This window comes from Alexandromys fortis, unplaced genomic scaffold (genome assembly GCF_014885135.2).
Source record: "Alexandromys fortis isolate MF-2015 unplaced genomic scaffold, M_Fortis_MF-2015_v1.1 scaffold_96, whole genome shotgun sequence".
NCBI lineage: Eukaryota > Metazoa > Chordata > Mammalia > Rodentia > Cricetidae > Alexandromys > Alexandromys fortis.
The window spans coordinates 147,229-171,276 of record NW_026068053.1 but is presented as its reverse complement, the minus strand read 5'-3'; the positions used below and the strand labels follow the sequence as shown (position 1 = coordinate 171,276).

At 40.6% G+C, this 24,048-nt stretch overlaps 1 protein-coding gene across 1 annotated transcript in view; it reads right to left on the bottom strand.

Moving 5' to 3' along the window:
• Nucleotides 1-24,048, bottom strand: part of Cntnap5 (contactin associated protein family member 5) — a 554,624-nt gene that overhangs the window by 433,912 nt on the left and 96,664 nt on the right. The window contains exons 5-6 of the mRNA XM_050119741.1: nucleotides 15,312-15,461; nucleotides 11,299-11,470 (exon numbers count right to left, since the gene is read on the bottom strand). Coding sequence (XP_049975698.1) covers nucleotides 11,299-11,470; nucleotides 15,312-15,461 — 322 coding nt within the window. The remainder of the gene's footprint in view (nucleotides 1-11,298; nucleotides 11,471-15,311; nucleotides 15,462-24,048) is intronic.

The window sequence follows — 24,048 nt, the reverse complement described above, 5'->3', positions numbered from 1 at the left end:
AACAAAGGGAGTTACATTGGGGTCGGTCTGGAATATGTAGTGAGATTCTGTCTTTAAAGAAGAGGAAGAAGGGGGAAAAGGAAAAAAAGAGGAGGAGAAGGTTGAGGAGGAGGAGGAGGAGAAAAAGAAGAACTAATAATAATAATCAGTATTCTTTAACATCTTTAACAGAGGTTTCTGAAGACAAAGATAGCCATCCACTGACTGTTCAACACACCCTACCTTCTCAATTAACACCAAGGCACCCGGCTGCGGAGATGTGCCAAACACTACACATGAATGAAAGAATGTTCCATTTTAGTGAAATCAGACCTCGTAAACCCAAGGGCACCAGCCAGTCAGGGCAGAAGTCATAGCATACTCTAGTATCAGAGAAACTCTTCCTTGTTTCTTGCTCTACTGCAGCACAAGGAAATGAGCCTGGCAAACAAATCGGTAGAAAAGAAAGATTTGACAGACCACAGACCACTATTAACAGAGTATGAGCCATCTCTCAGCAAGTAAGAGCCAGTTGTGAGTCAGACTCATTGCCACATTGTGAGTTTCTGTATCATGTACGTGCATACATAACGCTAATTGGGATTTTGGAGTTCTTTTTGTGTGTGAACACCAGGGGTAAATGTATATGTGAGTGTGTATGTGAGTGTTTCTGTGTGTGTGTGCATAGGCACACATGTACACATACATGCCTAATGCATATGTGTTTGAGTGCATGTGAAGATGAGTAGACAATCTCAAATGTCATTCTTTAGGTTGCATCCACCTTACTTTGGGTTTAAGTCTTTAAACTGAAATATGTCCTATTACACCTGGACCCTGAGACACAGTGTCTTTACCTCCCCTGGATAATACTTGATAGTCTACTAATATGTCCAGCATTTTTACATGAATATGAGGGCTGAAAACTCAAATCTTCATGTTTGCAAATTGAACATGTTACCAAATGAGCCATTTCCCCATCTCCTGTAATTCTAATAAGATTATTTGGTAAAATCTTTATAAACCTAGAGTTTCTTAAAATCCATTTTGCTTTTGTTAGTCAAATTAAAGATTGTCACCTTTTTGACTATTTTAGTAAAAATCTGTCTTTCAGGATATGCAAAAACACTAGACTTGTGCTTCTGTATGTATGTATGTGTATATATACACATACATACATACACACACACTATGAAGTCAGTGGTGTTCTGGATGTGGTAAACATTCTATGAACTACAGTGCTTGGAGATCCAAAAGCTCTAACTTAATCTCCTTTCTCTCAAATCACTATCTGCTTTTGGATAGGTATTCCTCCACATTTCTCAATGATGTAGTGTTTTCCGCTTAGTCTATGAAATTTTCTAATACTAGAGTAAAGGCATTTTCAGAAGCCTAGGAAATCTTGTTGAAAGGATGCTCTCAAAGTGAGGGTAAATCTCTAGGGACAATTTAAAACCTGTTATGTTTCTCAAATAAAAACATAAATTGTTTGCCCAGAAGACATGCCATGTACATTATATACATAGGTTTTACATGTATATATAGGTTATATACATGGCCATGGAGCCCAATCCATTGCTGTCTCTCTTGCTTTTGAACCAAAAGAACTTTCTATTTCTTGTTCTCAATCAACCCTTGCCCAAACTCCAAGAGTCATCAAAAATAATGCTATCTGCATTTTGGTTTTTAACACCTTCTAATTACAGGATGCATGTATGATCCCTCTGAAAACTGACAGATGTCTAAGGATGTGTAAAATGGCTGGCAGTATGCAAACTTGGGTTAAAATGTAAATAGCAAAGGCTTTACCCACCTCTTCAATATCTAGAGTTTGATTCTGTTTAAGGTAAATTGGTGTATGTAATATCAGTTTCTCTTTCCAACAAGCAGAAAGACAAGCACTTCCTTTAGGCATCTGAAAGTCTAAAGTGATGATGACCACACATAGCAACAATGATACCCAAGCAGGTGGATCCAATTAGGATTCAGAAGCAGGTATCATGATAAGAACTTGGAACAAGACTCAGAGGGTAGAGTGCTTGACTAGAGTTCTTGAAGCCCTGGGTTTGATCTGACGCTACTCAGTCCAGGCTTGGTGGCACATAGATATTATCTCAGCACCTGGGAGGTGGAGATAGAAGGATAAGTACTAGTAGGTTATCCTTGGCTTTATGGAGGGTTAGGAGTCAGTATGGGCTATAAAAGACTCTGTCTCAAATTCAATTAATTACATAAAATTATTAAAGAGCTCAGGTCACAGAAAAATGAACAAGGTCCTATTTGTATCCTGTCAACTTCTTATGGGAAATCTTAATTCAAAACAAAATGGTTCAATTTATAAATTTATTTTTCATAGCCATAGTAGACAGGTGCCTTTTTAGGATGCCAGATCCAATCTTCTCACCAACTCATTTTACTTTTTCCTTTTCTTTTTTATTTTTATTGAACTCTACATTTTTCTTTGCTCTCCTCCCTACCTTTCCCCTCCCCTTCAACCCTCTCCCAACATCCCCATGCTTCCAATTTACTCAGGAGATCTTGTCTTTTTCTACTTCCCATGTAGATTACATCCATGGATGTCTCTCTTAGGGTCCTTTGTTGTCTAGATTTGCTGGGATTGTGATCTGTGGACTGGTTTTCTTTGCTTTATGTTTAAAAACCACTTATGAGTAAGTACATGTGATAATTGTCTTTATGTATCTGAGTTACCTCACTCACAATGATGTTTTTTTAGCTCCATCCATTTCCCTGAAAAATTCAAGACATTTCCGTGAAAAATTCAAGATGTTGGGTTTTCTTCTGCTGTGTAGTACTCAATTGTGTAAATGTACAACATTTTCCTTATCCATTCTTCAGCTGAAGGGCATCTAGGTTGTTTCCAGTTTCTGGCTATGACAAACTATGCTGCTATGAACATAGTTGAGCACATGTCTTTGTGGCACAATTGAGCATCCTTTGGATATATATCCAAAAGTGGTATTTCTGGGTCTTGAGGAAGGTTGTTTCCTAATTTTCTGAGAAATTGACACACTGACAACCAAAGGGGCTGTACTAGCTTGCATTCTTACCAGCAATGCAGGAGGTTTGCCTTTACTCCACAACCTCTTCAGTATAAGTTGTCATCAGTGTTTTTGATCTTGGCAATTTTTACAGGTGTAAGATGGAATATCAGAGTTGTTTTGATTTGTATTTCTGTGGTGACTAAGAATATTGAACATTTCCTTAAGTGTCTTTCAGCCATTTTAGATTCCTCTGTTGAGAGTTCTATGTTTAGGTCTGTACTCCAATTTTTATTGGATTATTTGTTCATTTGATGACCAATTTCTTGAGCTCTTTGTATATTTTGGAGACCAGACCTCTATCTGATGTGGGGTTGGTGAAGGTCTTTTCCCTTTCTGTAGGCTGTCGTTTTATCTTATTGACCATGTCCTTTGCTTTACAGATGCTTTTCAGTTTCAAGTGATCCCATTTATTAATCGTTTCTCTCAGTGTCTATGCTGCTTGGGTTACATTTAGGAAGTGGTCTCCTGTGCCAATGCATTCAAGCGTACTTCTCACTTTCTCTTCTATGAGGTTCAGTGTGGCTGGCTTTATGTTGAGGTCTTTGATCCATTTGGATCTGAGTTTTGTGCATGGTGATAGATATGGTTCTATTTTCATTTTTCTACATGTTGATATCCAGTTATGCCAGCACCTTTTGTTAAATATGCTTTTTTCCATTTGACCAACTCAAATTATTAAGCTACTTTTCCTTCTAATTATATCTGTGAATGATACTGACAATGGCAGTCAGTGCTTCCTTTGGGACCAGCACTTTCCCTCTCCAGTCCAAAGCATGTATATCAACAGAGATAAGGAACAAACTAAATGTTACATTGGTTGTACAGCAGGGAGTCTCTTTAATGTGATAAACAGATGAGGAGACCTTATCAGGGTGTCAGATGAAGGCTCATTGAGGTATTGATCTTGGGAAGAGATCAATAACACAGAGGAATCTTTTGTCTTCTAATTATCAATTTAGAAATGTTCCTGCCTCATAGAAGTGACTTGAGTGTAAAGTTGTCTTTTTTTCACATTTCCTTCTAGCCTGAAAGCTTCTTGGCTCCTGTGTTTCAGAAGCTGCATTTCTTAGTATTACTCAGGAAGGCAAGGCGGGCTGCTCTTGACAACAGATTTTTCAGTGTTCTCAGAATATCTACTTTGCACCTGCCTTGTCAAACAGTAGACAAACTCTTGTGATAATTCACTGGGCCACTGTTATGCCATTGTTTTAAGCACTAGTGTTTCAGATTGTCAGTCGGCGAGGGAAACTTCTTACAGCAGCCTTATGGGAAAGCATTGAGGTGCTGCCCCAATGTGGTTGGCTGTTTGTGTTTTCTATGAATAAAAGCACCCAGTGCACACTTTAGTTTCTTTCCTCATTGCTGTGACAAATATCAGACAGAAAGGAAGTGAAGGGCGGAAGGGCTGTTTCTGGTTTACATTTCTAGGGGATTCAAATGACAGCAGTGGGAATACATGGTGACAGCAGAAAGTAGCTGGTCGTATTGCCTCCATAATAGTGAAGCTAAATGCAACAGGACTCAGCCCTGCTGTCAATCATCAGGTACAGCCCCACTGATCCTCCTCCTCCAATAAGGCTCCCTCTTCTAATAGTCCCCCAACTTTCCCAAACAGTATCCCCAACTAGGATCCAAATGTTCAAACACATGCGCCTATGGGGGACATTTTACATTCAAGCCACAATAGTGACCTTCCTTTGCCCAAGAGGAAAGTGACACTTTATCAACAAATTGATCAACTTTCCTCTTAAGATCATGTGACAAGAGATATCAGGCTGATAAGAGGGCACAGATACCCTCCTTCAAAAAAACTTATGGCAATGAAAGCCGGTTCATGGTCCTTACATGTCCTACTGCTTCACTCAGGTCTAAAAACTTTAAGGAGACGGTGTGACAGCCACCATTGAAGGAAAGAGGATTCAGTAATGTTTTTTTCTGCTGAGTTCTAGATGGACTGCCCATACTGAAGTTGGTCAATGTTTACCTCCATGCAACAGTTTTTTTTTTTTTCAGGCTAATTATGAAGTTCCTCCCTTCTGGAACCATCCCCAAGAACTAGGTAAAACCAAAGACTTGGACTGGAAACCCTAGGTCTCAGTATGCTCCAGTTCTCAGTATGTTCTTCACAAGGCTGTGACAATCAGTAGCATGAAGAGTAACCCCTTTCTTGTTGTGTGTGCAAACACATATGTTTGAAGACGCATGTGTACATGTGTGTGGTGCATGTGGAGGACAGAGATCAATGGCATTGGTATTCCTCAATCACTCAACACACCATTTCTACTTTGAGGACGGTTTCCTCACTGAATCTGCACCCTTTGATTCAGGGAAACTGCCTGGCCAGAGAACCCCAGATTCCCTGTCTCTGCCTCTCTACACTGGGCCTGTAAGTACATCATTCTGACTGACTTTTAAGTGGGTTCTGATTTCCAAACCCAAGCCCTCATGCCTTGGCACAAAGCACTTACCAACTGAATGTCTTTCTAGCTCCGACAGTGTGTGATTTCTGAGCCAACATGGAAATTCATCGCTTTCTGCTTCACAACCTTGCCATTTTAGAGGAGGGAGTACCATAAAGAAAACAGGCCCATGTTTTCCAAGCAGATTTGTTGATGCATAATCTGTTTCTGCTACATCTTGCTTGACTGTATAGCTTTGGAAAGGTTACTTAGCATCTTTGTGTCTCAAACTCATTATTAGAAAATGTAGTTAATGATGAACCCTACTGTTAGAATTATACGCACACACACATACACATACACACATATACACATACACACACACGCATACATGCAAACACACATACACTTTTACTGACTCATAGCAAGTATTATTTAAAGCTAAGCTATTCATTTGTCTCTTAGTCAGATTGCAGACATTTTATTACTCTCCAAGTCCCTCTGGTCTTGGTTCCCACATATTGCTAGGTATTGTTATTACCAGGTACAGCCTTCTGATCATGCAAATAGGTGCTCAACACCTCCCGTACTCTCAGCCCTACACTGTGCTATCTACAACAAATGCCTAGGCTGTGCTCCTTGACCTCTCCAAACCTAGCCCACTCCTCAGCTTCCTCCTTCCTTAGCAGCACCTTCCTCCACATGTTCTGGCCACCCAAGTCCTTTTTCTTTTTGTAAATTTTAGCAACAAGCCATGCACACTTTCATAAACTCTGGAATTGGCAAACACTAGGGTAGAATCTGGCACCAATGATTACTAAACATGTGACCTTGACCAAGCATTTGGTGAGCTTCTCTGGGTATTGGCAACAACTCCCATGGATCTCAAATGTGTGTTTCTCTAAGAATTACCAGAATTTCTTAAAATTGCAGCCATGTCCTGATATGGGAGTGTCATATATCATTCTGTTGATTTCATTGGTTAAGCAATAAAGAAACTCCTTGGCCCTGATAGGTTAAAACGTAGGTGGGAGGAGTAAACAGAATAGGATGCTGGGAGGAAGAGGAAGTGAGCTCAGACTCTACTCAGCTCCCGGAGAGACTCGGCAGCTCTGCTCTCTGGAGCAGAGACGCCAGGCTCCGCTCTCCCAGGCAGCTTCGACCCAGGATGGACGTAGGCTAGAATCTTCCCGGTAAGCACACGTTGGGGTGCTTACACACATTATTAGAAATGGGCTAAATTAATATGTGAGAATTAGCCTAGAAGAGGCTAGATAGAAATGGGCCAAGCAGTCTTTAAATGAATACAGTTTGTGTGTTGTTATTTCTGGCATAAGCTAGCAGGCGGCTGGGGTGCTGGGGACACAGCCCCACTGCTCCTATTTCAACAATGTTCCTGTACCTGTTCAGAGTTAACTAAGTCCTTTTGTAGGTATGTATTAGTGTAGAACTGTGCATGGGAATGCAAGCACACAAGGAGACCAGAAGAGGAAGTCAGATCTCTTGGATCTAGAGGTACAAGTGGTTGTGAGGTCCCAACATAAGTACTGGGAATCAAACCTGATGCTCTCCCAAAATAGTCAGTACTTTAACTGCTGAACTATGTCCTAGCCTAGAAAGTTTACTTCTAACAAGTTGCATTGTGCACTGTGATATTGTGCTTTGGCCTCACTTGAAGAACTACTTTGGGCTTTTTAGGACTATGGAGAGAGTCAAAGGAAATAATATTTAAAGATTGCTTATTCAGGAATTACTGCATAAACCACAACCTTTCCTTTTCGTCCATGAAACAGGGCAAAAATGGATTTAAAAAAAAACTGCAGAGATGCTCTCATTCTGATTTTGGCCTCATTTCATGCATGAAGGGAGAATACCATATTGTAGCATTTCTCACTTAGGGAGAAGTGCTCAGATTGTGTGGGCATTGCCCTTTCCATGGCTCTCCTGGCACCTGACATAAAGGCTTTCAGTTTTCGATAAGAGCTCAGACATATGTATTACCCAGCAAAGCAATCTTTTTATACTAGCAACTGTTTTTAACACACACCCACACATGGGGTTGGCTGTATCAAGAATCTGTTTGTGGAGGTTATCCAACATAATGTTTTCTCTTCCTCTGTGTTTGTGGCTCCGCATGCTCAAGCTGAGAAGCTAAGAATCTTGACCAGAGAGCAAGACACATGCTTTTCTTAGTAGAAAGTGTACTAGGAGGAAAAGAACCAGATATGGAGGGGAAAACAGTGTTTAATGACAAATTTGGCAGCAGGAAGCTGAATACACAGTTATGTGTGTGATCCACCCAGTGGGAAAAGCATTTTCAAAGGGAATAAGAAGAAAATCTCCTTAGGATGCAGTATCAGAGACTTGGGCAGTAGCCTTCTTCTGTAATTGACTTTGTACCCTCCATGTAATTTCCATTTCTGTATGTTTGGGACTAGGACTGGATGATATTTCAAAACCTACTTCAATTGTATTGCTATATGAGGGCACTCCACAGGAAATGGGACTTGTGACATCCAAAATTTTCCTGGCATTACAGAAAGCTGAATAAAAATCAGTGTCAGTTTCTGAACATTATTTGTTGTTGTTGTGTGTGTTTGGCACACTGTGCACAAGTGTGGAGGCAAGAGGTGGGTGTCAGGTACCGTCCTCTATCACTCTCCACTTTATTCTTTTGAGTCGGGTTTCGTTCTTGAACATGGAACTTACAGTAATTAGGTTGTTTTTGTTGTTGCTTTTTATAACCAGGTGGGCCACCAACAAGCCCCAGAAACCTTCCAGCTCTACCCCCCTGCCCCACAGCACTAGGATTACAGTGATGCTACCACCCACAGCTTGTTGCATGGGTGCTGGGACCTGAACTCAGTACACATGCTTGTGAATCAAGTACTCTTGGCTAATGAGACATCACTCTAGCCATAAAATGATGCTCCAAAGGCTGATTTCTTTTTTTTTTAATTTATTTATTTATTTATTGAAGATTTCTGTCTCTTCCCTGCCACTGCCTCCCATTTCCCTCCCCCTCCCCCAAAAAAGTCAAAGGCTAATTTCAAACAACTCAAAAGAAGCAGAACCTACCAATTTGCCAGCACCATTTCAAAGGGCCTGCGAGACTCTGCTGGAGAAGCCTGTTAAGATTTTGGAAAATGCAGGCCTTTTTTCTTGAAGACTGCAATGACCTTCCCATATCTGATTTCCCCCAAAATTGATCATAACTACAACATTTAAATATGTAAGAGGCACAGTTGGGAAAAGGGAAATAAAATCCCAGGTGTGTAGGTGGGTCTCCTTTTACTGTGAAGAAAGAAACGCACACAGAAGGCAAGCCTTAGTATCAGAAGCCCAAGAAGAAGAGGTACTCAGTGCTGCTTGAAGCACTGGGTTGGAAACCTCTGCCATCCCTAACAGCAACTTCATACCTGCTGGCTAACAATATCACATTGGTAAACACATGAAAAACAGAACACTGGAGGAGTTTTTTCATGGACCTGAACCTCATTGTGTCAGCTGGCTAGGAACACCCAGAAGCCCCTGTGTCTGCTTCCCCAAGCAATGAGGCTTTTAGCTCCTTGCCTGACCTCTGACTTCTGGCCGCTTTATTTAAACATCTATTATTGCTCCTGGTTCATATATCTATGCACTTTTACTATGACACTTCTCTTTATCACAAAAAGGAAAAGAAAACACAAATCTCAGGAAACACTCGCCTTTGTAACCCTTCTCCCCTCTCCCCACTCATCGCAGATGTCAAACAAGTGTAAATTACATCAGTAAGAGACCAAAGCTTTGGCGCAGTTTTCCTTTTTGTTAGAGAAAGTGACGGCGAATCAACAGAAACATATCCCTTACCCACTAAACGAAACACATTCCTCATTATACAATTAACCAAAACACAATTGTATGTAATATAATTACTCAAGACTACAATTACACAAAGGTAATGGTGCAGGGTAGATGGCAATGACTTTCATGTAATCAAAAATAATGAGAGCTTTCTTGATTGTGTATTAAGGTATCAAAGAGATCCCAATTGACAAATGTCCTGTATTGATCTGCAGTACATAAAATACTGCACCAGCTGATGGGTTTGGAAGCTTCTCCCTTGCCGGGAATAAAGACTTGGGGTGGTAGCCATTCCCTGTAATAGCTTTGGTTTGGAGATTTCTAAATTAGCACATTTTAATGAAACACACATTTTATTATCCACTTTCACAGCTGGTCAAATGAAAAAAAAAGCACAAAGATCAAAAAGTCAGTGTGAAAACAAAAAGAGAAGTCAGTATGGTGTGTGGGTGATCGCATGTGAAATGGTATTTATTATCAGAAATGTGTGCTATGCTTCATCTAATTACAGCAGTGATTTCCAGAATTAGCAAAGACCATGTTCTCTAGGGCTGATTTCCTATGTCCCCAATATCGGTACCTGACCGTTTTCGTAGTTTCTCCCCTGCACTGGGACACTCACTCCCGAACTCCCTTAACTCTGCCCTACATTTTTTCAAGACATGGCTCCAGCCACCAAATCTGATGTGTTCCTTTTTTGTTCTCACACAGAGCATAGGAGCAAATTCTTCAAGTACAAAAGCCCTCTTTGCTACGATTCCATGTCCACACCCCAGCCTTTTGGAAGCCATCCACCTTGCCTGCAGGACATATGGACTGAACTGCAGCAACGGAATATAAGACATGGTAAATTGCAAGTCAAGGTATCGGTTACTTGCTATTCAAAAAATAAGTTTTGCCAAGGAAATTATCATATGCTATTAGTTATAAAATGCATCCCAGTACTAGAGATTCTAAATGCAAACTCAAAGCATTTTGAATTGATAACACTTGTGAGCCATGTATTTTCCACACAGTTCTGTGGCGTTATTTCCTACCATCTTTTGCCTACTGTCAACTTTGCCAAGCATGATTTTGCCTTATCCTTTAAGATATGATTCAATCACCTTCCCAAACTTCCTCAGTCTCATTCCTTATTGTCACAGTTGTATCAACTTACTGGAATCATGTGTCCTTACTAGTGACAATGTTTCTAAAATAGGTGTATTTGAGTTTACAGCAACAACTAGTTAATATAGCTAGGAACTTCTAATACTAACACATATGTAAACACTTAATCTCATCTCTCTACCGGCTCATTAATATCTCAAAGGATTAAGCAGAATTCGAAGAATGAGGCAGGTAAGTGATACAGTAGGAATATGGCAAAATCCTGCTGAAATTTAACATCTATTGTCTTTGGTTTTCTGATTTCAAATCTAGAAATTTCCAACAGAAGAGAAGTCAAATTTCAGGAGAGATAACTGAAAACGGACTGTCATGCTAGATCTCTAGGTTGCAAAATCAAAGAACTGATTCTCACTGGCCTACTGTCTGGTCTCTTTGGAGCTAAAGAAACAGTGGGTGATGTTGGTGGCAGTTACACCAGCCATCCCAAACTGAGGGCATCCATGTTGATTTCCTAAAGCTTTATGCCATTATAGGAAGGATACCCACAGCAGGTAAAGAATGAAATGGCTTAGGGGAGAAGTAATTCCTCCCTCTTTCATGCTTTACTCTTAACTTCAAAGTAATCAAATGTTGTTTATGCATAAAATTTTAATCCTTTCACAAATTTGTATTTTGATTTAATTTGCATATCCCATTTACTGCAAGTCAACATGAAGAGAGACTCAACTAATTTAAACTGTTTTTCTCTGGGCCTGAAATCCTTTCAGAAATATTTTCCATTAGGCGACTCAATTATGTCTAATGTGGTTAATGTCAGCAGATTAGAATTTTGCTTAAAGAAACTCATATTTAGAACAGGAGAACGGGAAGGGGTGGGAGAACAGAGGAGACAAGACAATAATTACCTGTCTTTGATGCTACACAGATCAATGTGTAAATCACTAAAATTCCCCAGGGAACCTTGCTGAACTGAAATGAGGTCCTTGGGCTGGTTATCAATAAAGATGAGCCTCATGCAGCCTTGGAAAGCCTTAATGGGATTTAAGCATTGGGAATCGGAGAGATTGTCAGGGCACCCTGTGGGACAGAGAGAAAAGATGAAGAACACTGAAATGATCTGTCATTGCTTTGGCAACCTATTGATGGAAGATCTTGAGCTCTAATTATTTGGGCACTTTTTTATTCTCAACAGGGGACACTTTTGCTGTAAATCCAGGCTCAGGAGGAGGAACAGAAATGATGCAAAATGGGTGTATTCAGTCACTATAAAGGAAAAAAACTGCCAAAGGGAATATCATTGGTATAACTGTTACCTTAACTCCACCCGTGTGTGTGTGTGTGTGTGTGTGTGTGTGTGTGTGTGTGTGTGTGTGGTGTGCCTGCAGATGCATTATTTCATGTGGGTATCTGTAGAAGGTACGGGGTTGATATCAGTATGTCTTACCTCTTTCCCTTTAATCTTTTAGGTAAGATCTCTCTGTGAGCCAAAGGCTCCCCAATTTACCTAGACTTTGGTCATGAGCCCCAGGGATCTGCGTTCACTTTTCTTTTTGCTTTTTGTGACACTCTCCCTTCACCCAACCTGGACTTGGATTAGCTGGGTCATCAGTGAGCCTCAGGAGCCAGTTTATCTCAGCACTGGAATTCAAGGTATTCCATGCCATGCCCAGTATTTTATAGATACTGAAAATTCAAAATTTGAATCTCATGCTTACTTAGCAAGCATTTTACTAATTGAGTCTTACACACACACACACACACACACACACACACACACACTTTTTTTTCTGCTGGAAACCAATTTGTCTTTCCTTTGAATGACATCCTTCATATATTGTTCACATATTGTAAGTGCTGGAAATGTTGGTTCTGTCTCAAAACACACATCAAAATTCACAATGCAATTCTGAATTGCACTTTCTTTCTATGGAAATCATGCTCTGCTAAGGATGGCAGTAAAGTAATTGTCTGGTTAATTGTGGAGCATTAACAGGCTTAGTTCACGAGAAACGTACTCTCAGAAGCCAAGCAGGAATTTTGACTTGCTGTGCAAAGCAAATCCAGACATTAAGAGAACTGCCTGCTTAAGTGTGCATAGTTATAGGCTGTAACCGCACATGCAGAAGGTTAACCCCACACATCTTAATGACTGTTCTATAGAGATAAAAACGCTTTGCCCTGTTTAGCATCACCTGCTGCCAGGACAAGACTCCCTGTTAAGACAGGTGAAGACCAAGCAGGGAGACAAGTATGTGTGCTCTTACATACTCCATCTCAGTGGTTTTAAAAGGTTCAGAGCATATGGGAATGGAGCCTGAAAACACAGCAATAAGCCATAAATAACGGGGAATTATTTCAGCCATCGCTAATAGACAGCCACTGCAGGGCTGAAGCCCAGCAGCTGGTTACCAGCTCACAGGCACACTATAAAATGAAGAGATGCTACAACTTCTAATTGAAGCTGTAGAGAGAATTTATGGAAGTTGACGATTACTGCTGAAGCTCGTTTTTTACCTTCCTTAAGTTTACAGTCTGTGTGTGAGGGTTTGTTTAAGCACTGTTCAAATCATAGATAAATCTTCACATTCTAAGTATAGCACCCCTGGAAACACACCCAGAATTTAGCACTATTCTAGCTAGGGGAGGAGAGCCATTTTGCCTCTGTGATATTTTAGATGATTATTATAACATGATTATTCAAAGCCATTTTGCCTGAAAATAAATTCCTGACCATCATTCTTTCTCCATGGCTAAAATATAGTATGTGATTCAGAATCCACAGCTTAGAGTTGAGAGCACAGCTCTGCATTTTTTCCATTCATTTGCTTTCACTAGGGGGCTACAGTGAAGACGGATTTGAATCTTCTCCGTATATATGCCGTCTCTATGGTCATCTACAGACTATTATGATTTTCTTAGCCTTTGAGTGACAATGCACATGAGTGTGGCTGTGCAAATGCCACAGCCCATGCATGGATATTACAGGACAACTACAGGAGTGGGTACATTCTAACTTGCCTGAGGTTGGGTCTTTGGTTTGCCACTGTGTACACCAGGTTCACTGGCATGAGCTGCCTGGAGATTACAGCGAAGCGCTACAGAGGCTGGCTTTCCAGGGGCTCCAAACTTTGAAACACAGGTCCTTAGGCTTACACAGCCAGTCCTTTATAACTGAGCTATCTTGACAACCTACTGATTATTTTATTTCCACAAACAGCAGTCTTGTTATATCTTATATGGAAATATTATCACTTAAAGATGCATGCCATGGCTGTGAATGTAGTGGAGATTGTAGGGGAAGGACAGTGGGACTTCCTCATACTAAAATCCAACCTCACTGATCTTGTTCCACATTGCTTCCTTCCGAGGAGACCCTACATATGATTTCTGTACCTATGCAAAGACCCTTTTGTGTTTCTAGCCTTCCATGATTTTCCATGGGAAGAAAGGGATGATTTGTAAATTTTGGAGCTCAGAGACTACAGGGGTTTTTGTGCAGCTCAGGGTAGAATGTATGATTATTATTTGGGAGAGTCCAGGTATAATTTATTGCTATTATTATTATTATTATTATTATGCAAGAAAGAGTGCAGACAAGCATGTGCATCCATGCATGTATGAAAGTCAGAGGACAGCTTTATGGAGCCAATTCTTTTCTCCCACTCCAGGTTCTAAGAATAGAACTCAAGTCCTCAGGTTTGAGTAACAGGGCCTTTGCCTAGGGAGACATCTTGCCATTTCTTCAGTAAAGGCAGTTGTTCAGTGCTAGTCTTCAGCTACCTCATGAAAGGGAACTGTCAGGTCTAGGGCAGGGTCATTTTATGCTCCCCTCAATATGATCCCAGCCAGTTTGTGTCACTCTCTCAACTGTGTTGGGGGAAGCATGGAGGGCTTTGGAGTTGGGTGTGTATGTGTGCTGTATGGAGATCATGCTTGAGTTTTGAGTGTGAATCTGTTCATGGAGACCAATGCCTTTTACACAATGAGTAAGCCCTCCACCACTAAACTTCACTGAGCCTGTATTCTGTTCTTGTTTCTATCTCCCAGCAATTCTGAAATTGTTCTCTGTGTTCTAGGAAAGTGAGTATAAGGACTGTATTTTAAGAGCTTAAAGTCAGAGAGACAGCTATGGGGACTGAGTGCCCTTTAGATGTGGCTTTGTAAACAGACCATGACTACAGAAATAGCCACTATCTCTTTCTCTTTTAATAAAAGATACACTTGAAATACTCAACATGGCATGGTATATATTGTATGAGAGAAGAATAAATAAAATCTGAAAAATAATCAACATAGGTGTATTTATAAAAATGTTAAGATGCCACATAGGCTTTGGTCACCTCAGTTTATTTTAGTTTGTGTTTCTGGAAGTAGTGCAAGGTTTTAGAAAACATTAGAAAAAGCAGTCATGGTTCCCCTTTTGGAGCCCCTAGCTCCTATACACTTTTCTCTGTCTCCTTCTTGAGTGTGGGTGAACTTCAAGGTATGGGAAAGGGGAGATAATGCTCACAAAGAAGAGAGGCAGTGGAGAAACCTAGATGACTGAGCAGGCCAGTGGTGCCTCCCTCTTGAGTTTTTCCCCCTGCAGGTACTTTCTGACTCTCAGCTCCTTTTCTCTCAGTTTTCAGCTGACTTTTTTCTTTTCAGTGCGACCAAGCAGCTTGGCATGGTTACAACAACTCTCTCGTTGAGTTATGTAACCCAGCTCTTATAACCCCGCTTTTTTCTGTCCTCAGCAGTGTTCTAGATTAGCTTCCATTGGCACAGTTGCCTGAGGTTTTGGTTTCTCCCTGTTTGTTGTTTGTGTGCATACATGTATGCATGCAGGGCTGTGGGGAGGATAGCCTAATTAACAAAGCGCATGGTGACATAATTCCCCTGTCCTTTTATTTGAAGTCTCAAAAGCTAGGGAATTTACCTCCAAAGTAGTAACTATTTCCAGAATAAATTAGTAGCCGGGAGGTGTCCGGAGCCGGGGACGCGGCGTCGTTATCCAGTGTGAGAGTGACCCGGTTTCTCCTGGCATTGATGCTGACAGTATGCCACAGGCCATCATTCAAGTAACTTCCTGCAAAAGAAACGGGGAGGGGTATTTCATGAGGGCCATCTCTCTCTTCTGACTTATAACTTAGTCTCTGTTCCTAAGCCATTTCTGATAGCTTTGGCTAAGAAACAAAGGGGACAAACCCAAGAATGTGGCGCATCTGTGCTAAACAAAAGCATGCTATATATTAATTAGGATGGTGATTAGTGACTGCAGAGGAAAAAGGAATACTCCAAATGAGACCAGCAATTATATCCCCAGAAACAATCATTTTAAGAGATGATTCCAAGAATCAAATCTAGGACCTAGCATATCCGATGCATGCCCTCTACCACTGGGATGCACTGCTTCTGATAGGGTTAATTGTCTTCATTTCTTTTTCTGTTGCTGTGATAAAATACCCTGACAAAATTAACTCAAGGGAGACAGGGGTTATTTCATCTCATAGTTCAAGGATCCATTTCGCAGTGACAGGGTAATCAAGCAGCAGGAACTTGACTTTTCACAGTTAGGAAACTAGAAAGATGAAAGCAGGCTGCTCTCAGTTTGCTTTCTCCACTGTGCACAGCCCAGGATCAGATCTCCAGTCCAGGGAATGGTTCTTCCCTCCATTCAGATGGGTCTTAGCACATCAACTACTATGATTAAGGGAGTCCCTTATACATATTCTCAGTATAACCTTAGTTTCTGCAATCCATCTTGAGTGTGCCTGAAGGCTTGCTCCGGGGTGATCTAGATCCCATCAAGGTGACAGTTAACATTAATCACCACAACTGCACCAGTGTGGTTTCATTTAAGACTGTAATATGCTTTGAACAATCCTCTTCGGTATCCTACTAGACTTCCCCATGTCCCACACTGTCTCATTCTCCACACGTTTGCTTCTACTTTGTCAGATTACTGAAGTGGACAAGGCCAGCCTCATTGCAAGACAGATGGAGTTTCTTACTGTAGTCAGGGCCAGATTAAATCAATATCAACTGTAGCAATATTAATATATTTAGTTGACTGTACATGTGTATATGGATGGGGGGTATACATGTGGAGGTCAAAGGACAATTTGTGTGAATTGACTCTCTCCTTCCACTACCTGAATCCAGGAATCGAACTCATGATACCAATTTGGTATCAGGATTAAGGGATCAAACATGATTAGAAGACAATCCCAGAGCATTTAGAGGGCAAGAGGTGGCTTATTAAAAGCAAACGCTCCTGATGCTTTACCTGATCTCTCCTTCAGCTGCTCTGCAACACTGACCTACCTTACTAAGGGAGCTGCATTAGGAATTAATCATGAAGGGCCAATTAATTCCGCTCAAAAATTTTCCATCTATGGAGACTTCTTGATTATGCCTCACTGAACACTGAAGAGAAGAGCTATATCGAGTGTTCAGGCCACAATGACACAGAACTATACATGTTCATCATGCAGACTATTTTCAGCTTGCCTGGCTGTGCACTGAGCTGCTTTCCTTCTAATTGTCTCAGTTTCCTCACCTGCAATAGGGTATACTGTACTTAAAGATGGCTCTAGGGATTTTAACTACTACTATAATTGTATGCTTAAGTATTTGGGCACTCATGAACTAACACTGACAGGCAAAACCATGAATCCAAGTCACCCTTAGGGTTGGAAAAGTATGGATAATAACATATTCCTTTGTGTAATATGATGGGGCTGGCTTGTTTGTTTGTTGGGGTTTTTGTCCCACCCAGTACCCAACAATGTTTAGTCCCAAAGAAAATCACACAAAGATCTCTATAAGTTATAAAGCTGACTGGCCCATTAGCTCTAGCCTTTTACTGGCTAACTCTCACATCTTGATTAACCCATTTTTCTGATCTATGTTAGCCATGTGGCTCAGTGCCTTTTTTCAGTGGGGCAGCTCACATCCTGCTGCTTCTGTGGTCTGGGCAGGAGTGGGAGGAATCAACTTCCTCCTTTCCAGAATTCTCCTGTTCTCATTACATCATTTCTACTTCCTGTCTGGTTTTCCTGCCTATATTTCCTACCTGGCCAATCAGCGTTTATTTATAACATGACTGTCAGAATACAGACAATTCTCCTGCACCACCTTTGTATTTTGGAATGAGCCACAGTTAAAAGGTGGGGGCAATTGTACAAAGAATTAAAATACTATTCTATGACATTATACAAATAAGGAAGGCAGATAAATTAACAAGCCAGACAATGGACATTTAGACTGATGCTGGGCATAACCTTGCTGTTTGCACTCACATGAGCAATGATTACCCACATAAAATCTACATCAAATTTGTCTCACCAACACTCTGTCGGAGAGTGTGAGGAGCTTGTGATAATTCAACCCATCATGATTTCTACTCAGTTAATGGTTGCTGGATGAGAGGTCATTTCCTTCAGTAGTATGGTCACTGTTAAGATATCTTAGAACCTCTAACTCCTGACCCGTGCTCTTGTACACAACACCATAAAACTTGCTAGTTATTTAAACTGGACACATGATAATAGAAAGGTGACCAGTTTGGAAAGTGAGGGGACCAATACAAGTTAGGGGGCCAGGAGAAAGAGTAAGGTTATAAAGAGGTGTATACAGTCAAAGTATATTATACATGTGCATGAAAATGTTATAGTGAAACCAATTACATGTAGATTAATATATGCCAATAAAAATCGAAGACAAAATCAACCCAACAACAAATAGTCACAAACTTCCAGCTCTAGGTGAAACAGTGATGATATGCAAGGAAAAATGAGGACTTACTGTCTCTGTATGTGAAGTCTAGGGATGTTTTACTGAGTAGGTAGGAAACAGTTCAACCCAGTGAGGAAAAAACTCTAGGACACAGCTATCTGCTCAGACAACAAAGAAATAGATAATGGAAAATAAAAAAAAGAAAAATGAAAAAGAGATGAACAGTTAAAGCAATCCCCAAGACCTTGGATGCCAGGCTAAGAAGAGTCCAACAAGAGCCTTTGAAACAGGTTTCTGAAGAACATTTTACTCAAATCAACTTTCTTAGAATCTCTGTGGAGGGAATTTGGGCATTTTCAGTAGAACAAACAAACAACAAAACCCCATGAACTGGTTGGGGTTTAAGAGTAGGTCAGGGGAAGATGCCTGCATTTCACACGCAACATTCCCTGGGACCCAGCAAAAAGCTAAAGGCAGTGGCACCAGCAATTATAATTCTGGTATGCCTCTGAGGGATGGGAGGCTGAGACAGGAGAATCTGCAAAATTTGAAGGCCAGCTAACCCCACTGATACACTGAGTCTCAGACCCTTTCTCATGACAAGGTGGAAGGAAATGACCAAGACCCAAAGATTGTCCTTTGACTCTCCATGAATACTCTAGGGTCCCAACACCACTGACAGGTGCTCCATGACCTCACACAGGAACACATGGACTTACTTTTCCCTGACTCTTATCTCCCAACTCCTACCACACACACACAAAATGTATCTATATATAATGTATGCATGTGTGTTTGTGTGTGTGTGTGTGTGTGAGAGAGAGAGAGAGAGAGAGAGAGAGAGAGTCCAATGAATAGCCAGAGATACAAATCACTAGTCCAGATCATAGAGAACAATCAATAAATGGTCTTTAATTTAGGAAGAGCCAAAATGGAGGAACATTTTCTCAGAGGGCCATATGAACCTAGAAACAGTGATTCTCAGTCCTTTCCACTGGTGAAGATCACACCAAAGGACAGAGCAACAGGATCAATAGGTAAAAGATCAGCAAAGAAAGCATAGCCAACCAAGGAACACTAGATAGAACTTAGCAGAAGCCCCTGCAGCCTTCACTGTGAAGCCCTCTGGGTTACTTGGCTTTGAGTTTTCAGGGCAAAGTGAGCAGCTTCTGTGGGGAGAATCTGCACAGGGCAGTATCAGTACGAAGCCTGGAGCCCAGCTGTGCTCCCACCAGGATAGCTGTGCCTCATCTGCTCAGAGAAGCCCAGATGGCACAGACCACCATGTGCAAGCTCCCTGAACATCTGCTTCCCATGGAGGGGAGACCCAAAAGCTTCTCCAACTGGTAGCTCCAACTTCTCTCATGGACAGCTATCATAGATAAGGTAGGATTTGGGTTTTGGACATGGTGACTGTGCTAATTAGTTAAGGCTTCTGTCAAGTGATTCCTAGGGATGAACATTTGATATTTTGAAAGAGCATTTGAGGTGCAAGCCAACTGTAGGTCTGCTTTGCTTTCATTTGCATACTAATTTGAATATATCTCAATAACACTTGAAGCTGTATTTGAAAGCAAACTATGGCCTGGGCTGTAAGAGGAAGTATGATTCACCATGCAGGATCTGGTTAGTACCCAGGAACCAAGCACTTGGCTAGTCATAGATGACTGTGGAAAAGGCTATACAAAAAGGCTATAGAAGTTTGCTCTAACCACAAGTCCATTATCTAGCCTCATTACAGATGCTCAGCATCAGAGGAGATGCTTGAGGTATAGATGTAGGAGCCAGAACCTTCCCTTATCTGGTCATACTTTAATTCTGAGCTTGGAACCTTTCCAATATCATTATCCATATCTTTCTGTGTTTAACTGTTGATGTGTGTGTTTTTTTTTTTTTGTTTGTTTGTTTGTTTGTTTGTTTGTGTGTGTGTATGTTTGTACGTGCATGTGTTTGAGATCAGGGATCTTCCTCACTCTCCAAAAAATATTTTGAGACATCTTTTTTATTTAACCTACAGTGTGATATTTCTGGCTAGCTCGATGGTCATTGCACTCTAGGAGTCGTCCAGTCTCTAGTTCTCTGAGTTGACACTATAGTCAGGACCATTGTACCCAGCTTTTTATGTGCTTGCTGGCAGTCTGAACTCAAAATCCCCTGCTTTTGAAGAAAGCACCAATGAATGCACCTTTCAAGACCTTGACTTTCTTGATTTTTAAAGTGTTTTTTATTCATTGAGTGAGGTTGCATAATGTAGATGTAGGAATGCACATGTGCCACAGTGTGCTTGCAATGATGTCAGAGACAACGTTGTGCACTCAGCTCTTTCCCTTGATGTGGATTTGAGTTTGAATTCAGGCCATGGAATTTGTGTAGCCAGTGCTCTGAACTAGTAAACTAGCAGTTTTAATAGATCAAGGATCACCAGGGGAAGTTTTAGAAGAACAGATGCTAGACTTCATGAGACATTAAAGAAGCTATACTTCTGCAGCATCTCAGATATGGAAAGGCTCAAGGATCCCCAAAGACTGGGATGTGCATCCATATAGAGGGCTGCTTCTCTCTAGAGTTCAGGGGAAAGAAGAAGCTAGGGAAAGAAAACAGAAAACAAGCTATTATCAAGGGAATATGGACTAGATTCCAAGGGAGTGAGGTGGCACACCCTCCTCTATGATGCTCTTTTTACCCAGGTATCACTCTACTTAATTCTGTACATGGACTAAAAATAACATATCTAAATATTCTCCAGAGTTTGATTGTTAAGAAAAATTTATTAGAGCCAGCACGATCACTCAGCAAAAGTAGGCTCTTCCCAACAAACAACAAACTTACAAATATAAGTTCAACATCTTGACCACACAAAGTAGAGAACTGACCCCTGCCAGCTGTTCTCTGACCTTCACCTGTACTTCATAGCATGTGTATGTATTTGTATACACAGAGAAACACAAATAAACAAAAACTTGTTTTAAAAGACTAACCTGGGGACAGGGATGGGGTTCAGTGCCTAGAGAAGTTGCCCAGCATGCAAAGACCTTATGTTCAATCTCCATAACATGCAAACAAGAAATCAAACAAAATACAAAGCTGAAGTTAATATATTCAAAATTAGAGAGAACCCTCTTGGATCAGGTTGCCCCCTCTCAGCCTTCCTGAGACAAACAGTTCTGAGTGAACAGACAGCTCTCAAGGAGAACAGAAAAGTACCAGTGTGGGGTCAGAGCAGTGTTAACAGGATTGCCCCCAGTACTCACTTCAAGGGATTCAGTACCACAGACATAGGAACTGAGTCTTAATGCATCCTCAATTCTGGGAGGGTCCCTGAGTGATGGCAAAGTTCTCAAAATTTAAAGTGATGGCAGAAAATAGTAGTTTGTTACAAAGATTAGGATTCAGAACTCTGACTTTTAAAGCAGTGTGTGTGTGTGTGTGTGTGTGTGTGTGTGATAAAGAGAGAAGAAGAAGAAGAAGAAGAAGAAGAAGAAGAAGAAGAAGAAGAAGAAGAAGAAGAAGAAGAAGAAGAAGAGGATAAAGAAGAAGAAGAAGAACCAAGTCATAGAATCAGAAATTTCTGTTCTCCAAGGAATGCTATACAAATTTGAACCCCTCCTCAAAATAACAGTTCATAGTACCTAGCTTGGAAACTCTTCTCTTCCCTTAACAACTCTCATTACAAATGAGTCCTTTCCACACTAAGGAAAATGGAAGCTTCACCGAGGGACTAAGAGCAGACAGACTACTGGATTTCCTCCCCTGGTCTGTTATAATACTGGGATTTTCAAATTTGGTTGACACTCTGGTTAGATCTGGAATTTCTCACGAGACTTGTCTCCATATGAGACTGTGAGGGCATTGCCAAAGGGAATCACTGAGAGGCACCATGGCAGATGGTATTTTCAGTGGCAGTTCAGAAATAGAGAGATCCCGGGGGAAAATGATACTTCTTTGCCTGTCCAACTCCACAGCCTTCTGGTGTGTCTATGCAGTTGCTTCTACTGCTGCTGCTGCTGTTACCATCCTTTGCTGGCAACTAAATCTAGTTCATTTAGCCTCCAACAGCTCTCCAGGAATTCTCTTGGTCTTCATAACTGGAACTGCTAATAAATTAACCTTATAGACTGAGCCAGTACTGTGTTCTCAGTCTTTCTTATTATCTGAAAACAATTGTTGCACTACCAACCCAATAATTTTAAGCCAATATAATAGGTGAGAATGGGCTACTCACTTTTGCCTTTATTTAATATTTGACTTTCTAAAGTAGTGGTTCTTAACTCTTGGAGGTTGAACAACCCTTTCATAAGGGTCACATATCAAGTCCCCTACATATCAGATAGTTATAGTACGATTCATAGCAGTAATAAATTACAATTGTAAAGTAGAAATGAAAATAATTTTATGTCTGGGATCACCACAACAATAGAGACTATGTTGAGGGGTCAGAGCATTATAAAGTTTGAAAACCACTGATCTAGAGAAAAACAGAAAATATTATGTATTGATTTTAAATGCAAATTTGTGTATTATTTCTGGAAGGTGATATATCCACTATATCAAACACTTTACAAATGTAATATTTCATTTTCTATGGATGCTGTTTGAACAATTAATTCTAAATATTGAGGCCTGAGGTCAACCTGTAAGATGTTTTCAATTGTAAAAATTTAAAATGATCAGTGTTTCTAATAACAATAAATTAGTTGAAATGAATATGGTAGATTCATGTTAATTACAAAGAAAAACTGTCAGTATCCTACAGAGTGAATGCCAAGGGTTTCTCAAGATATATACTGTACTGTGAGCTCGAGAATTGGCTCAAGAGTTAGAGCACTTGTTACCCTTACAGAGCAGTGGAGTTGAGTTCCTAGCAACTGCCTGCAGTGCCCTCTTCTGGCCCATGTAGGCATCCATACTCACATGATCAAATAGTACTCCCCTCCACATACACATAAATAAAAATAAAATAAATATTTTAAATTTCAAAACCAACACATATAAACTGATAAAATTATGTATTGTTTTTGAGGTTTTGCCTGTAAAGAATTAGAACTTTCAGTTTTTAAGTATAAAATAGGAGGTCTTTTAAAATTACAGATTATAAAGGAAGTAAGAAACAAATTCAGTTGAAACAAACGGTATTATGTGGACCTTCATTTACCCTCTTAGTATCTTCCATTCCCTACAATTCAATTTGACACATAAAGGGAATTGAAGACAGAGAGACAGAGAGCATGAACAGACAGAGAAAGACAGAGAGCATGAGCTTCCATCTGTTTTCCCAGAAACCAAGTTAAGGCCTGAAGAGTTTTCTATATGAAGAACAGGAAGAGAGGACAGAGAGTGGGGAGAGAGAAAGAGAGAGGAGAAGGAGGAGAGAAAAGATATAAACTTCCTAGTTTTGCAAGTGAACTTTCAAAACATGGATTATGAAAATAGCTAGGAACATGCTCTGTCAGTCCTGGAGACTTCCTAAAGCTCACAAAAGTCATTTCCTATTCTCCTGTCAAAGTCAGTGAAAGAGAAAGCCAGAAGCTAGTGGTAGGATACTGTAAGAGGCAAGGCAGTAATCAGGGATGGGGTGTTAGACACATGTTGGAATTCCCTCTACCACCAGTCCACTACCGCTGCCATGTTTGCCTTTGAGCTCTCTTTCTCTCTTTCTTTCTTCCTTTCTTTCTTTCTTTCTTTCTTTCTTTCTTTCTTCCTCCTTTCCTCCTTTCTTCCTTCCTTCCTTCCTTCCTTCCTTCCTTCCTTCCTCCTTTCCTTCTTCCTTCCTTCCTTCCTTCCTTCCTCCTTTCCTTCTTCCTTCCTTCCTTCCTTCTTCCTTCCTTCCTTCCTTCCTTCCTCCTTTCCTTCTTCCTTCCTTCCTTCCTTCCTTCCTTCCTTCCTTCCTTCCTTCCTTTTTTCCTTCTTCCTTCCTTCCTTCCTTCCTTCCTTCCTTC